Source organism: Pleurodeles waltl, chromosome 4_2 (assembly GCF_031143425.1).
Source record: "Pleurodeles waltl isolate 20211129_DDA chromosome 4_2, aPleWal1.hap1.20221129, whole genome shotgun sequence".
In the NCBI taxonomy this organism is placed as follows: domain Eukaryota; kingdom Metazoa; phylum Chordata; class Amphibia; order Caudata; family Salamandridae; genus Pleurodeles; species Pleurodeles waltl.
Genome location: NC_090443.1, coordinates 969,545,106 through 969,562,978, shown reverse-complemented (window position 1 = coordinate 969,562,978; position 17,873 = coordinate 969,545,106). Strand labels below are relative to the sequence as shown.

General features: G+C 49.1%; 1 protein-coding gene across 2 annotated transcripts in view; it reads left to right on the top strand.

The window, feature by feature from the left end:
• KIF2C (kinesin family member 2C) overlaps nt 1-17,873 on the top strand; it is a 752,439-nt gene that overhangs the window by 632,235 nt on the left and 102,331 nt on the right. For both annotated transcript variants that reach the window (XM_069232808.1, XM_069232807.1), the window contains one exon: nt 8,167-8,277. In XM_069232808.1, the coding sequence (XP_069088909.1) occupies nt 8,167-8,277 (111 nt within the window). The remainder of the gene's footprint in view (nt 1-8,166; nt 8,278-17,873) is intronic.

Genomic DNA, 17,873 nt, shown 5'->3' with positions numbered 1-17,873 from the left:
GCCTCTATCCTGGATTTGGGTAAGAATGACCCAGACTGCTGGGTCTCATGGCTTCCTGCATCCTGCTAATGACACATACCAGACAGCATATGTGGGTTCTGCAGTGGTATTTAAGTTCCAGTGGGTGCAGCATCAAGGAAATCTGATGTGGTCCATATCTCGGAGGGAACTACATGAGATCTGCAGTGCGGTTATTGAACCGCAGTTTGGTCAGAAGCAGATCCCCTCCCCCTCCCTTCCCCAACAAGATCTGACAGTAGTGACAGGGGCCTCACTGCTATGATGGGGCGGTCTGGGAGAGGTAGAGATCAGAAACATCTGGTGTCCAGCAGAGTCCAGACTCCACATCAACATGTTAGAGCTCTGTGCGATCCGACAGGCATTGAAAGCATTTGTATTCTCTCAAGAGAAAGGTAGTGCAGTTGTTCATGGACACCACCACTGCCATGTGGTACTGCATCAAGCAGGGTGTTTTTGGGGACCCCTTGTCAGGAGGCTCTGCACCCCTGGATGGGGCTGAAACAGCAGAGCATATCCCTGGTGGGCTCTCTGAACATCAGAGCGGGCAAACTCAGCTGACAATGCTTTGCTGATCACAAATTACATCTCCATCCAGAGGTGGTGAAAGGTATTTCAGCAGGTTGGAAAGCCTTAGTTAGATCTGTTCGTCTTTGCAGAGAACACACAATGTCAGCAGTATTGCACATTGGAGTTTCCAAGGCAACAATTATTCAGACTTCATCTCAAGTGGAACTCAAGCTTCCTGTACGCCTTTCCATCTATACCACTTCTGCCTGGAGTTCTCAATAAGATCAAGAACGACCGGGCCAAAGTATTACTTGTTCCTGACTGATCACTGAGATGAGGTGTCCCGAGCTACTGAGCATGGCAATCGATCCTGTGATCAGACTGCCCCTTCAGGAGGATCTTCTGTCACAGCAACAGGGGAGGGTTCTGCACACAAACCTGTCCACTCCGCCTTCTTGAGTGGAGGTTGAGCGGCAGCAGTTGGCAGCTTTTGACCATCCTCCCGAAGTCTAACAATCTTGGCAGCCAAGAGCCTCAACACCACGACAGTATGTGCTTCTCATTTGAAGAAATTTATGGCATGGTGCACAGACAGGTCAGACTTTCTTTCTGAGGTTCTGTTTATCCTTTCTCTAGCCCAGCAGGACTCCGCTATGGGCGCTCAAAGGTTATTTGTCTGCGGTTTGTGCTTTTTTGAGGTTGCTTGATAACCCTTCTCTGTCTGTCTCCTATTGTAAATAGGTTCCGCAAAGGCCTTACACGTTTACTCCGTCCCCATTCATTATGCCTCAATGGGGCTTGAATTTGTTTTTGACATTTCTGATGTGTGCTGCTTTCAAGCCTTTCCATAAATGTCCTCTTGGGCTTCTCACTTTGAAAACGGCCTTCTTGTGGCCATCACATCTCTCTGCAGGATGAATGAGCTGCAGGCACTGTCATCCAAACCGCCCTACCTTTCCATCTACTCTGACAAAGTGGTGCTTTGCACTCGGGCCTACGTTTTTGATTTCACCAGCACGCGTGCTTGCACACTGCTTGCAAAATCTATTGTGGATTTTAAAAATAAAATAAAAAATAAAAAACTTAAGTGTCTAAGAACCAGCCCCTCACTTACCTGATCTTACCATTGGCTTATTCTAGCGTTACTCAAATTTCCTTGCTTCTGATAGGCCAGTATGTCGTCTGCTTTCAATTCCTGCTAACCCCTGAACCCACTCCCTTCCCACCGGGACTTCTCTGATCAAGCTTTTCTCTTAAATCCCCACACCACCTCATGTTAGACATTCTTTGTTTCCCACTTTTGTTGGTGAGTGGTACCTGCACTTCTCCATTTGTGTGTTTTTTTTTTTTTTTTTTTTTTTTTTTTTTTTTTTGTGGTTTGTTTTTTAAGTTCAGATCACACCCAAAAACATTATTGTTCATAGCACAGGAATGCCACTTTACAAAGTAAACCACAAACATAAATCAGTCGCAGCTACTACACAATATTGACTGTGAAGAAGATGGAGTGGAAAATGTAAAAGTAGTGCAGTAGGTGTTGATACCGGCTTTGGGTCCTCGGTCCGTTGGTGTCCCGTTCCTTGGGCTTCAAGGGAGCCACACCGGCATTATGTGCCCAGTAAACGTGTATGCCACCATTTGATTGAAAAGCCTAAACAGGGATATTTATAACAAAAGACACAGCTTATCGAAAGGTACAACCCAACCCTAGACAAGATACATCAGGAGGCCGATTATCCTAGGCTCCGGAGGCACGCAGCAAGTTCCAGCAAGCATTGGCAAAGGCGATATGTTTGCCTGTGCAAAATCTGTTAGCTGTGTCAGTTTTTTAAAAATATACATGTTGCACAGCAGTTGAGCTGCTGTGTAACCTGGTGTAAAATAAAACGCAATTACATGGTCAAAGCTGGCCACGTCCTAGCAATTTTCTTTTCTTTTTTCTTTTTATAAGCTAAGCCATGTTGTCCAGTAGCTCAACTGTCATGCAACATATAAATCATTGACCAAGCTAACAGATTTTGCATAGGTGTTGCCAAAAGTTATCTTCTCCAGATGGCTCATACTCTGTATTCAAATGTGCTACACACTGGTGAGAAAGCAATCCCTGAGGGTTTGCGTGCTCATTCTACCAGACCAAAATCTACACATTAGCATGCAGAGTTCCAGTCCTTGACATCGGTCTGGTGGAAACGTGGGCATCTCTGCACGCGTTTACCAAACACTACTGCCTGGACAGGATCCTAGGGAAGGGCACTTTGCCCGTTTGGTCCTGCAGGAATTTCTAGTATTACTTTAGTTTGCAGACCCTCCACTGAGGATGGTATTGCTTGAGCATTTCTTCCAAGGTAAGGAATCTTCTGATGCAGACTGACTCCACCTGGGGTAATTCGAAGGCAAGTAATCTGCAACTAGATATTGCCAGTACCAGATAAAGCATTACTGAAGGGAGGTAACTTGTTCATGAGTATCATTCATAAACCTTTTTTCAAAGGAAATGGAGAAGGAATGGGGCAATATAGACATATAGTACCGTGGCACTGTACCTGTAAGGGCTGCCAGCCCTCCAGTGTCTCATCATGCCCAGCATGTGGCAATTACCTCAGTTTTTTCCCTGGCTCATGCTGACAGGATCGTAGAGTGCTAAGCTCAGCCTTTTTTGGCTCTTTTCTCACAAAACCTTTTTTCAGACTTTTTCAGCAACGTTACTCATTGTCTTTGAACTTTTTAGAGTTTTCTGTCATTTTGACAGGAAAATGATCTTTCCAGGCAAATTAAATGCCACCTTTGTCAAATGTCCTACCTGTGACAGGAAGAAGATTAAATCAGATTCCATTGATCTTTGTTCTCTGCCTGCCTACAGTCGCATTTCTGACAGATGTCAGCACTTCAGGACCTTCTCCAGACGTACCATAAAGGTCAGGGAGAACATTCACCTTCATAGAGCTCAAGAGCAGCACAGCCAGCAAGAGGTTCAATTTGAAGTTGGGACTTCAAGTGACTGAGGAAAGGGTCAGTCCTCTACCAGGGCTCCTCCACTTCCTTCTGCGGGCTCCAGTAGAAGGAGATTTGAAATGAGGATAGCTCCACATAAATGAGTTAGTTATGGCTGACGTAGAGGACATTGATGTTGAGGTACAGTGGCAACATGCATGCTGCCTATAGCTCAGTCAACGTCAAGATTATGTTCGACGTTAAGACACAGAAGGTCGACACTTAAATATTCTATGACATCGAGACACCGGAGGTGTTCGATGTAGAGACACTCTACATCGAGAAGCCCGTAGATGTTGAGTTATACTAGCTCTACAGAAAGGATCCGAAAAACAAGAGCAATATGGTTACCATCAACTACTGATTCAGAATGCTCCAGAGTGTACTCAATCACTTGTTCTCATTCCATATTCCATGCAATCTCTATTGCATCCTTCAGCACCTCCACATGCTTCACCTCCTCCTCTGTCACACAGAGGTATCTTTGGAAGCTCCTTCACCAGTGAGGTCTCCTGCCACTCCATGGAGGTCTACATTTCCTCTGTGAAAATCTAGATCGCACCACAGCTGCAGATCAAGTGAAACTTCTAGACCAAGAGGAACTTCTAGACATCGCCATTACCATTCTCGATACTCCTTTAGGCGCAGACAGATATCCTTCTAGGTCCAGATCTTGCTCACAATCCAGAAAGTGGTCTTTATTCATTCTCGTCTTCTAGCACCAGAAGATACTGACTTTGTCTTTCCTGAGCCTAGAGTCTCACCAGTTGATGACACAAATTCTTAGAGGTGCTGATTTAAGGAGCAACAAAACCAAATGTTCCATTGCCTGCTCCACCATTTGGTGATATTTGAGCCTGTTCAACATTCTGATTGTAAACTCTTCTACCTCTTTCTTTTTTTTAGAACTAGCTCTGGAACTTATCACACAATCTTCAGCCAAAACATTTCCATCTTGTAGGAAGCTGGCTCTGTATATACTATACCAAAATGAGGTATAGTGTGCACAGAGTTCAGGAGTTCCCCAGAGGCTTAACAAAGGCCAAAGTAGATAATACTAATGCTCTTTTGTATTAGTGTGGTCAAGCAGTTAGGCTTATCAGAGGGTAGTGCAAAGCATTTGTTGAACAGTCACGAAATGAGGCGCACACTCAATGACTAACTCCAGACTAATGTTTATATATAGCAAAAATATATTTTGTTACTTTATTACTAGAACCAAGAAGTTTGTTGCAGGCAAGTACAGTTATAAGTAGGTATCAAGCATATGTATCAAATGTACTTCGTTTAGGCTTTGAAGATAAAAAAATGTACAAGAAAGTAACACTTTTCAGTTTTAAAAGTTCAAATATTGCAACTTCTCATAGGAACCAATGCAGTCCTAAGGGAGGAAAAGTGTTAGCACTGTTAACAGGTAAGTACTTGTTATACAATCGCAGTCTTTGGGGGGGTTATGATGTCCACAGTTCAAAGTTCAAGTTGACCCCAAAAGTACACCATTGGCACAGAACCAGCCGGGTGCGGAGGTCAAAGTTGGTGTCTGGTTTTCAGTGGTATCCTATGAGGACTGGGGGCACTCAGAAGAAAACATTGCAGGTAAGGATCTGTGGTTTCAGGGCACAGGCCTGGGGGTTTAGGTCAGCACCTAGCAGCACAGGGGTAGCTGGGTGCGTGCAGGATGCAAACACAGCGTCCGGCGTCCAATGCTGGTCAATGGTAGGCCAGGGCTCACAAAGATGCTGCAGGCCGGCCCCCGGGGGTCAGTTCTGGAAAACGAAAGGCTGGACAAAGAGGAGAGGTGCCCATTGGATGTTGCTGGACTATTGGTTGGATTCCCCAAGGTCAGGGGGCTGCGAGTGCAGGGGTACCTTTTGGGCATCGAGAATCTTTGTCTGATCCAATCGCGGTCAGGTGGGTCCTCCGGATTTAGACTGCAGGTGGTGTTGTGTTGGCCAGGAGGGGTCAACCCAGGGAGGACTCAAGGTTGGAATCACCTGGGGACCTCCTCTGGACTGGTGGGCCACCTAGACTCTGGCTGTGGGTGTTGGGTGCAGAGTGGGCAGGGCTTGTGGATCTGGGATGATTCCCCCGTGCCCTGCCTGCAGCACTTAAGTGACCCCCAGGTCCCTCCATAGAGTTCTATTGAGAACCCGACGCCTTGTTTGCACACTGCACCCGGCCGCCCCTGTGCCGCTGAGGGTGTGGTGTTTGTACCTACTTGGGGCCCCTCCTGTGCCCCTTCAAATCCCCCTGGTCTGCCCTCTGACAATGCAGGTACTTACCGGCAAGCAGACCGGAACCAGAGTACCCCATGTCTCCATAGGGGCCTATGTTATTTTGGCTCCTGTTTGATCTTTGCACCTAACCGGCCCTGTGTTGCTGGCACTGGGTGTTTGGGGTTATCTTGAACCCCCAATGGTGGGCTACCTATGCCCCGAAGACTGAACCTGTAAGATTGCTACTTACCTCAAACTGTACTATACTTACCTCCCCCAGGAACTGTTGAGTTGCAGTGTCTACTTTTAAAATAGCTTTTTGCCATTTTAAGAAACTGTGTACATTGTTGATTCCATTCAAAGTTCTAAGTATTACTATGCAAAGTACCTTTCTTTTAATTAACAAGGCGTCGGGTTCTCAATAGAACTCTATGGAGAGACCTGGGGGTCACTTAAGTGCTGTAGGCAGGGCACGGGGGCCTCTCGGGCAAGCCACCGACTGGGCAAGGGCCGCCTGCTGGTCGTTGCTGCATGGGTGGTCGGTTTCTCTCAAGACTGCGGGTGCAGTGCTTCTCCAGGTGATGGATATCTTCGTCCCAGGCAGTTGCAGTCAGGAGGGTCCTTGGGATTGCCTCTGCAGGGGTCGTCTTGGGGGTGCAGAGGTCAGCCCATGGTGGGACACGTCGTCTGGGGTCCTCTCTGGAAAGTCTGTTTCTCTGGACACGGGCCGTGGGCGTCTGGTGAAGAGTAGTTGGACTCACACTTCTGGAGTGAGGTGAGGGTCCTTTTAAAATTAGTTTCTTGGTCTTCTTTTTGGACAGGTCCACTGTCCACAGGAGTTTCTTGGTCCTTAGTGATGAAGGCAGTCCCCTGGAGGCTTTTCAGGGGTCGCTGGTCCTGTAGGACGTGCTGCTTCTTTACTTGCAGCTTTTCTAAGTAGGAGACAGACCTGAGGGATCGGGCCAAGTTAGTTGTCTCCTTCTCTTCTCTGTGGGGGTTTTCAGCTCAGCAGTTTCTTGAGGTCGTCAGGAATTCGAAGAGCTGGGTTCAGGTTTGCCCTCTAAATACTCAATTTAGGGGTGTATTAGGGTCAGAGGGCAGTAGCCGATGGCTTCTGTCCCTGAGGGTGGCTAGTCCCTCCTTGTGCCCACTTCCTCTGTGGTGGTGGGCACATCCCTATCCCTATTGGTCCTATTGCTCCAAAGCAAGATGGAGGATTTCTCAAGGGGGGGGGGGGTGGGAGAGAGGGGGTCACTTAGCTCTGGACACCTTAGGGGTGGTCCTGGCTGAGGAGGTCGACTCCTTGTTTTTCTCATTAACCCTCTGGACTTACCGCCAAAAGTGGGGGCTCGTCTGGGGTGGGGGCAGCTCCACTAGCTGGAGTGCCCTGGGGCACTGTAACACCAGGCTTGAGCCTTTGAGGTTCACTGCCAGGTGTTACAGTTCCTGCAGGGGGAGGTGTAAAGCACCTCCACCCAGGACAGGCTTTGTTTCTCACCAGAGTGCGCAAAGGCACTCACCCCAGGTGGTCAGAAACTCGTCTGGAAGTGGCAGGCTGGCCCAGACCGATCAGTCTTGCACTAGAAGTTGGGCTAACATACAGGGGGCATCTCTAAGATGCTCTGTGTGCATTTTTCAATACATTCCACACTGGCATCAGTGTGGGTTTATTGTGCTGAGAAGTTTGATACCAAACTTCCCAGTATTCAGTGTAGCCATTATGGTGCTGTCGAGTAGTGACAGACTCCCAGACCATATACTCATTATGGCTACATTGCACTTACAATGTCTGAGAATAGACCTAGACACTGTAGGGGCATAGTGGTCATGCATCTATGCCCTCACCTGTGTTACAGTGCACCCTGCCTTAGGACTGTAAGGTCTGCTAGAGGGGTGACTTACGTATGCCACAGGCAGTGGTTTGTGGGCATGGCGCTCTGAGGGGAGTGCCATGTAGACTTTCTTTTCTCCCCACTAGCACGCACAAGCTGCAAAGAAGTGTGCATGTACTGAGTGAGGGATCGCTGAGGGTGGCATAATACATGCTGCAGCCCTTATGGACCTTCCCTGGTCGCAAGGCCCTTGGTACCAGGGGTACCTTTTACAAGGGACTTAACTGTTTGGCAGGGATGTGCCAATTGTGGAAACAAATTTATCGTTTTAGGGCAAGAACACTGGGGCTGGGGTCTGGTTAGCAGGGTCCCAGCACACTTTCAATCAAAGCTGGCATCAACACTAGGCAAAAAGTGGGAGTGACCATGCCAACAGTGGCATTTTCCTACAGGAATCTTTTGCAAGAGATGTTTTCTAGAAAACTTAGTGAAGGTAAGTACCTTTTTCTCACAAACGGTGGTAACACCGGTTACAGTATATCTGAAACTGTGTTCTTCTCCAAATGACATGGTTATTTTTGTGTTCATTTCTTTTGGAGGAAGAGGATGAGGAAGAGTTATCTCCCCATATGACCAGTTTCCAGGATGCAATGGCACAGATCGGTGAACTGGAGGATAAGGCAGTGGAACAGTTCAGAGAATATCTCCAGGTAAGTGTAAAGCTGGTTCATTGTTCAGTTGGGGATTAGGGCTCTCCTTCAATATGTAGACATAATGAATTGATAATAGTGCTTTTAGTTACTAGTGACAGAATAGTTATTCTTCATTCCTCCATACACCACCTTCACTCACATGAGCATTATTTTAAATTTTCCTGCCTTTGTTTCACCCTCACATTTTCAGAAAACAATCTGTGCCGATGACGGTGGTATAGAATAGAATGCTGTTGGTGCCCCACATTCTAGCTATTACTCTAGCTACAGCACTGGTTTTTGGCTTAGTTCCTTGTGGCATTATTCATTGTGCCATTAAACTTGTGCTTTGTGTGGCCTTATTTTTTTTTAGTTCCATTTATTTTTGGTAGTACCCACTGGACCCAAATTGCACCCCCCTGTTAGAGGTGGTCCTTATAGTTATGCAGCAAAGCATGTAACAATAGGTTCTGACAAGAAGGAACTCCAAAGTGTACCACTATCCAAAGTACAAGGGTGTTGACTGTAGCCTACTAAGCTGTGGTGGGGGAGACACGATTTGTAGCAATTTATAATCAACTGCAGGGATACACCTGCAGCCTTGGTGTAGTGTGTGTGGCTAGTATTTTTAAAGAGGGAAAGACTAACCCAAAATATAGGCTTTGCTCAAGCCATTGAAAGCTTTTCCCCTTTAGGATGTATCCTTCATGCTGCTTTCCCATTGAAGCACCTCTAAAGACCATTTTTTGCTCTCTGGGTGTTTTTTTCCATCTAGCTATAGGTTTTTCATACATATAAAACCAGTGCCTACCTGCATGAAGGGCTGTCTTGAAATACACATCCCAAACCATTTGGAAATCTCATTCTTACTCAACTTTTTTTCCTATGGGGTAAGCAAAAGAAGATACCTATTGGATACCCACCTGAATTTCAAATGTGCCAGCCTGCCACTAAGTCAGGGGTGAGGGCATTTGTGCTCTGAGGCCAGACACAAAGCTTGCTGTGGATGGAGGTGCTTCACATCTCCCCCTCTGCAGAAACTATAACACTTGATGGTGAGCTTTAAAGGCTCAGGCCCCCTGTTAAAGTGCCCCAGGGCACTCCACCTAGTTGAAAAACCCACCCCCAGACTAAGCCCCACTTTTGGCAGCAAGTCCGGTGGAAAAATTAGGTAAAACAGGGAGGATAAACCACTCCAGCTCTGGACACCTTAGGGGTGGTCCTAGCTTAAGTGACACCCCGCCTTGCAGAATCCTCCATCTTGATTTGGAGGACAGGGACCAGTAGGGTTAGGAATGTGCCCTCCCCAAAGGGAGTGGGCACAGGAAGCGTGAAGCCACCCTTGGGGATAGTAAACATTTGCTATTGCCCTCTGACCCCTGTAACACCCCCTAAATCTAGGATTTAAGGGCTCCCATGAACCTAGCTCACCAGATTCCTGGGGACTGCTAGAAGAGAAAGAGAAGCAAGAAGGACTGCTAAGTTGACCCCAGCAGGAAAGACTCCAGACACCAGCTGACTTGGCTCCAGCCCTACCCGGCCTGTCTGCAGCTTCAGAAGCCCTACAACAAAAAGACCTTGCATCCTGCAGGACCAACAACCTCTGCATTGCCCCAGAGGGCCAAGAATAGTGGCCCTGTCTGCAAGAAACTCCAAGAAGGTCTCTCGAGCCGCCCGGATCTGCAAGTCCTGTCTACTCTGCACCTGACACCCACGGCTTGCCAGATGGCCCACCGGTCCTGAGCTGGCCCCCAAGCGACTCAACCTTGTCTACCCGGGGTTGACCCCCTCCTGGCCAAAACAATGCCTGCAGCCTAATTCCAGAGGACCCCTCTGACTGCGATAGAACCGGACGAAGATACCCGATGCCTAAAGGTACCCATGCACCAGCAGCCCAGTGACATTGGGGAATCTGACCACTGGTCCAGAAACATTCAGCAGGCGACCCTCCTCCTTATCCAGCTTGTGGTTTCCTGGAACTGACACCAGGGACGCAGCCTGCAGCATCTGTGACCCCTGGGGTACCCCTACTGAAAAGCATTGGGAGCCTTATGCTGTGTTTGCACCCAGCCGCCGCTTAGGATGTGTTTGGTGCTAACATGTGCCCCACCCCCCTATGTTCACCTAAACCCCCAAGTCTGCCTTCCAAAGTCGCAGGTACTTAACCTGCCTGCAAATATGTTTGAGTGCCTCCAGTCTCCATAGGATCCCATTTTAAATCCAACACCAACTTTGACCTCTGCACCCGGCTGGCCCCATGTGGCTGGTGATGTATGTTTGGGATCAACCTGGCCTTTTACCTTTGGGCATCCTAACCCCCAGAGACTGGTACTGTAAGTCGAGTACATACCACTAAACTGCATTAAAGCTTTGCACGCCCCACATTTCACCCACCCACAGTGTACATGCCTCATTTATTGACTGTGTACAACAGATGCTTTGCACTACCCTCCGATAAGCCTAACTGCTGGACCACACTACCACAAAAGAGCATTAGTGTCATCTACTGCGGGGCAGGGGAGACACCACTCTGGCAGTTCTTTTCTTTCCGTGTTGGCCAGCTCTGATCCAAAGAGAGCTTCCCCATAGTCACTTTTTGATTGGTCTTTTTTGCCTTTTATGCTTTTTTGAGTTTGTCTACTCATGGTGCTTCAAAGGGTGTTTTTGCGTAAGACTAGGTTCAAGCCCTCTGGATCCTGTCATCAGGCAATGTCCGTGACAGATCCGCAACTCGTGTGCCTTTGGTGTCAGGAGCGCAACCACGCCCCAACGTCATGCTCCAAGTGCCCGGCTGTGAATCCAAAGGCTTTAATGGAGATTGCCCTAGAGCTGATGGTGGCCCGGCGCTCAACTCTGCGTATGTCCTGGTCTCTCTCGAGAGGAAGATCAACGGATCGGCTGCAGAGTTCCCCATCTTAGTCATCCCACTCCAAGTGATGATCGGGCAAGTAGAAGCATAAAGTTGAAAGCAAACATTTCTTCGATTTCACCTCAGCCGACACAAGAGCGCTGTCAATGTAGGCCGCTCTCTACACAACCTGTCTGGGCTGACTAAGCACCAAGTTTCCAGGAGCTGGAATGACCCCTGCCCAACGTAAGGATTTGTATGCAGCCAGTGTGCCTAATTTTTGGTTAGGCCCACTCTGCTGGCTCGTGGTGTTGGAAGGAACCCCTTCAGATTCCGTGCCAGTGGCGTCGGCCTCGGTCCAGAGGGGCATCCATGGATCCTTTCTTGCATGTAGACCGGTGTCTGTCGTACCACCTCAGCCTTCCCCAGCACCAGTCCCGATGTCCACCCTCCCGGCACCACCTGTGACTACGGGCAGCACCGTCCCCCCTCATTGCTGACTCCGACACAGAGCAGGCGACTTGCCCCATGTGTCCGATCCTGAGCTTTATTCCTATGGGCTAGGTTACAGTGAGGAATAGAGCTCACTGGCCCCTTTGAAATACCAGCTCTAAGACACCATGAAATGGCTTATGGACCTGGGTTAAACCAGTGGACTGTATACTGACATGCTCTCTCACTCTACTGTGGCTACAGAGGATGGGGCGTCCTATTCAGTGGTGGTGCAGAGAGCATCTGAGGTCCTCCACTGCCCTTGTGGATCAGGTAGCCAGCAGTCTGGCCAGTCCACTGCTACACACTTCTCCCTCAACCACTTCCTCCCCCACACCCCTCTCTAAAACCCCACCCCCTACAGTCGGATGACTGAGGATCACTTGGGAAATTTCCAAGTGGCAGTTACGGTTCCCTTGGCCAAGGGAGCTGTGGAGAGGGTCTCTGTGCCAGAAGTATGTTGTTATTCCTTGGTATCCAAAAAGGACAAGGGCCTCCGCCCTATCCTAGGCCTTCGGTCCCTCAATCTTTCTCAAGAAGCTGTTCAAAATGCTCACTATGGCTCAGGTTCTACTGCCCTGGACCCAGGCGACTGGATGGTAGTGTTGGACTTGCAGGACGCTTATTTCCATATTCCTGTCCTGCATGCCCACAGACGTTACTTGCAGGCCACGAGCATTTTCAGTCCACTGTGCTCCCCTTGGGCCCTACTAGTGCCCCTCAGGTGTTCAGCAAGATGGTGGTGGTGGTTGCAGCTCCTCTGCTCAGATCAGGGGTTTGTCTTCCCCTATTTCGACGACAGGCTGTTGAAGGTGGATGCGTTCCAGGCTGTTTTCTCCTATCTGGAAACTACAACGGGCCTCCTGCATTCGCTGGGGTTCACTATAAATGTGCCAGTCACACCTGACTCCCTCTCAGATGCTCCCTCTCATCAGAACTGTTCTGGACAAATGTAGGAAAGTACCCTCTTTTGGCATGGTTCACCCCATTTTCGGTCTGATGTCATTGTGCTTGACTGTGTTCACTGGGATCCTGCTAACCAGGACCCCAGTGATTATGATCTCTCCCCAAAAACTCTGTATTTCACTTACAGTTGGCATACTGGTGCCCCCTTATAAGTCCCTAGTATATGGTACCTAGGTACCCAGGGCATTGGATTTCCAGGGGATCCCTATGGGCTGCAGCATATATTTTGCCACCCATAGGTAGCTCATGCAAAGGCTTCTGCAGTACTGCCATTGCAACCTTTCACTGCCATTTACACTGCACCAGGTCACTCATCAGTCACCCCTCCAGCCCTGAGGGCAGGGTGCAAAGTACCTGTGTGTGAGGGCACCCCTGCACGAGCAGAGGTGCCTCCAGGACCATTTTCCCAGACTTCATGAGTGTAGTGACACCATTTTGCGTGTGTATTAGACACAGGTCACCCTCCTTGCATAAACCTGTCTACTCTGGTTCAGGGACCACCAGTCCCTGCTCTGGCACTAAACTGGACAAAGCAAAGGGGAGTGAACAGTCCCCTGTCCACCGCCACCCCTGGGGTGGTGCTCAGAGCTCCTTCAGAGGGTCCCTGGGTTTTGCCATCTTGGATACAATGTTGGCAGGGAACTCAGGGAGCATCTGAGCCCTCATGTCCGAGCCCTCCGCTGATAGGAGCTTACCTGGTTAGGTGACCAGTCCCCCTTTCAGGCCTATTTAGGGTCTCTCCTTTGGGTAGTTTCTCAGATTCAGATTGCAAGACTCCAGCAGGAATCCTCTGCATCCTCCACTTAGACTTCTCACTTGAAGAAACTGCATCTGGACCCTCCAGGAACTCTACAAGCTGCCACAAAGAAGCAATACACGTTCTGCAACACTGCATCTCCGGCTCCTGGCCACAACTGCACCGGTTTCCCAGTCGTGCGTCCTCTAAAGACTGCCAGTCTTCAGCCTGCATCAGAAGAACAAAGGAATCTCCCTTGGGGTGAAGGAGTCCCAACCCTGCTTCTGCAGGCACGAACTGCAACGACAACTGGCTGCGTGGATCCTGCATCACGGGTGGTGGACTGAAGTGGTCCCGATGGTCCTCTCTTCCAACTGTCCAACTTCGGTGGAGGTAAGAGCTTGTCTCCCCACGCAGGACAGTACCCCAATGCACTGTGTGTTTTGCACCTGCCAAGGCTTGTTAGCATCCTTCCTCCAAGTCCTTTGTGCATCTTGTAGCTCTGGCCCCCAGCACTCTGTACTGCAACGCACAGCTTCCTGAGTGGTTCCCCAGCAGCGTGGGAGCCTTTGTCATAGTGCTGTGGGGTCATCTTCTGTAACTTTCTTGTCCCTGTGCTGTGGGACACCTGTGTTGCCTGATCTTCTGTGGGCTCTCCAAGTTGCTGAGAGTCCACCTGGTCATGGGCAGCACCATTTTCCGCTAACTGCGAGCTTTGCGTGTGCCGAGGCTTGTTGGTGGACTCTGACAGCGCAAACCCAACTGCAATCCTCCTTCCTTGTGGGACATCACTTGCACCCTCCAGGAACCCGACTTTGTCTTCTTGGGTGCAATGCTGACTTCTCTTGTTCCCCAGTGGTTCTCCTTTTGCACCTTCATCCGGGCTAGCATGACCTCTTCTCTGACTCTTCTGTGATTCTTGGACTTAGTCCTTTCTTCCACAGGTGGTCTTGTCCAGGTATCCACTGTTGGTGTCTTGCCGTCTCTTCTGGGTTTTGCATAATTCTTCTTTTCATTTCTGTGTGTTCTGGGAAAGTTACTGTGATTTACTCCTGCTTTCCTGGTCACTGGGGTGGGTTCTAGTAATTACCTTTGGGGTTTTCTAGTACTCCCAGCTCCCCTCTACACACTACGCTTGCCTAGGTGGGAGACCAACTTTCGCAATCCACTTTTAGTATATGATTTGTGTTCCCTCTAGGCCCATTTCTAACTATTGTGATTTTCACTGCCCAGTCGGGGACAACCAACAGGTAATTTACAAATGGGTGCTTGGGGATGTAGGTGCACCTTTGGTCTTTTACAATGGCCAGAGTTGACTGATGCAGGGTTGTCCTTTGGCGTTGGGTTTCTTTGTCTTGGAGAACTCACGGTTGGGAAAGGTCCTGTGGTGTGAGGCTGCAGGTGGCGGCTTGGAGTCAAGGAGGGGTGAAACTACAGTTGACCCTAGCTCCGGAGAGATGGGGATGTTGTTGACAACAGGGGTCCCCTCTATCTCGGGCCAGCAGCGATGGGTGCAGTGGTTGCTTTAGGTGTCCAGGTTTCTCTCACCTCAGAAGCTGCGGGAGATGGGGCCCTCCGTTTAGAGACTGTAGTGTGACTTCAGGGAGTCCAGGAGGGGTGAAACAACGATGGATTTGATATCTAGGCAGCTGGAGGACCTTGCTGGTGCCAGAGATCCACTCCCACTCGGGTTAATTACTTCAGGTGTTGGGTCTTTGCGGTTCTGGAGGCTGCAGAGTCCTTTTCTTAGTTAGTTGGGGAGCTGGTCAGCTGCTTACCGGAGACTTAAGTCTTTTTTTAAGGCAGGCAATCCTCCCAGGTTTCTGGAGGCTCAGCTGTAGGATTAGGCATCTTCTGGTGCAGAGTCTGTTGAGGAGTGCAGACAGGCCAGCAGGATTGGTACCAGGTTAACTGCTGCTTTTTTTTCTGTGGGTCAGTCTCTTCTTTGTCCTTTTCTTCTTAGGTCGTCAGTGTCTGATTTCTGCGGTGCCACCTAAATACTCAAATTAGGGGTGTTCGATGGAGTGCCAGTTGGCAGCCAATTGGTTGCCCACCCTTAGGGTGACTACACCATTTCTATGACCACTTCAGTTGGGAAGTGGGCATAACCCTGACCTAGTGGCCTAGTTACTTCCAAACCAAAATGGAGGAATTTGAAAAGTGGTGTCCACATCAGCTCGTCCACCTTGGGGATGGGACTGCCATGAAGTGGGAGCACCTCCTAATCTGTCTAATATTCCTGCCTGTCTTGCTGCCAAAAGTTGTAAGGACAGGGGAGCTGGTCATCTTCACCCTCTGGAGAGACCTGGGTTGCATTACAAAGGCGGCTAGGCCTTTGAAGCTTCCCAATCAGGAATATCCATCCTGCCTGGGAGAGGAGGTAACACCTCACCCAGTACAGGCTTTTGTCTCAGGCCCTTGAGAGCGCTGGCTCTCACCTTGGGGGGGGGGGGCAGAAATGCTTCTGTGGTGGCTTAACTAGTCGGGACCAGTCGGTCAATACAATAGTAGGTGGTAGGTTTACAAGGGGACACCTCTGAATTGCCATCTGTTCATATATTAATAAATCCATCAGTGGGGTTAGTAAGGGTTTATTATTCGGCGATGTTTGATGCCAAACTTCTCAGGATTCAGAGAAGTCACAATGTCCAGCACATGTATTCAAAATGGCTTCCCTGCGCACTTACTGTGTCTCAGAATCGACCGACATAACAGGCATAGTGGCTCATGCATATATACCTGGATGCACCCTGCCTTAGGGGGTAGCCTACACCGGGCACATGCTGTGATAGGGGATCTGGCATACAGGGGTGTGACAGTTGATGTTTTCAATTTCGCCTGCACCAACACAGTCTGCAATGGCAGCTCTGTGTGGGTTTAGTGAGGGGTCCTTGAAGGTGGCACAATTGGTGCTGTAGCCCTCAGAGACCTTCCTTACTACCCCAGGCCCTAGGTACCAGCAGTACCATCTGCCAGGAATTGCAGTGGTAGCTAAAGAGTTTGCCAACTTTGTGAAACAACTGTGTAGTTTGTGACAAAGATCTGGTACTAGGAACCTGTTTGTCAGGGACCTAGTGCACTAACAGTCAAAGCCACATCACAAACCAGGCAAAAGGTGTGGGCTAACCACGTCTTAAAGGGTGCTGTCCTATACCCAGGCCCTAATTACCATTTACTAGAGACTTATAAAGGGTGCTAAAGTTTGTGCCCGTTGGGGAAAACAGTACAGTTTTGGTTAACAGATCTAGAGAACCCAAAGGTGGGTTCTGGAAGAAGACCTGCAAAAGAGGGGGCCAGAGTCCAGTTTGAGTTGGAGTGTCCGGTCATGGCAGGAGCCCCTACCCACCCTTCTATGGATGAAGAACCAGGTCGATGGGGGAAGAAGACTATCAGCTGTGCAACGCTGGTGCTGCAGAGGAGTCCTTGGAGCGATGCAGATGGTGTCTCACGTCGGCTGTCGGGTTGCAGATGGTCAATGGTTAGAACCACCAAGCCTTGGCAAAGACGAGAAGAAGCACAGGAGAAGTTGTAAGGCTGAAGAGGACCAGCAAGGTCAAGGTGCTCTACCATCTGAAGGGAGTCTGGGCTGACTCTTAGACGGAAGAGCCAGCAGAAGCAGTCAGTCCCCAGTGGCAGCAGGGACAGTAGGTCAGCGAGGCCTAGTCAGCACACCTGAGAAGTCCCACGTTGCTGGAGCAGCAGAGAGGAGACTGCTTGGCAGGATGAAGTGCTGGGGGCTGGGGCTACACGGAGCCTGAAGATCCCTGTATGAGGCTGGCCTGGCTTGTAGTGGGTACCACTGGTACTTACACCTTATGCCAGGTCAAGTTATCCCTTATTAGTAGAGTGTAGTAGTGTTCTAGCAGCTTAGGCTGATAGTAGCTATAGCAGAGCTGCCAAGGCTGAACCAGTAGACATGCAAAGTTCATTGAATACCACTTACATCATATAAGTACTATATCATAAAGACAATACTCAGTTACTAAAAATAAAGGTACTTTATTTTAGTGACAATGTGCCAATAATATCTCAGGATATACTCCCTTAGGAGGTAAGTAACATACACAAAATACACACAACTAACCAAATCAGGTAAGTAAACCAGTCAGAAAGTAGTGCAAACACTGTAAAAAAACAATAGGATGCAATAGGCCTAGGGGCAACACAAACCATATACTAAAAGTGGAATGTGAACCACAAATGGACCCCTAGGCAAGTGTAGTGTGTAGAGGGTTGCTGGGAGTGTGTGAAAACACTAAGGGTGTAAAAGAGAACCCCAGACACTGGAAAGTAGGAGTAAAGTACTATTTCCCCAGAAACACACTAAAGTTGTGATAAAGGATTTTGTAAGGACCACAACAGACTGCAAAGCACTGAAGACGGATTCCTGGACCTGAAGACCTGCAAAGGAAGGGGTCCAAGAGTCGCTAAAGTGTCCGGGGGTAGGAGCCCACTAAACCACAGGTGAAGGTGCAAAATGGCTTCCTCCAGTTGGCAAAAGCTGCAGGATTTGCAACAACAAAAGGAGGTTGGAAGTTCTTCGTGAAGATGTCGTCCCACGGCGTGCTGGAG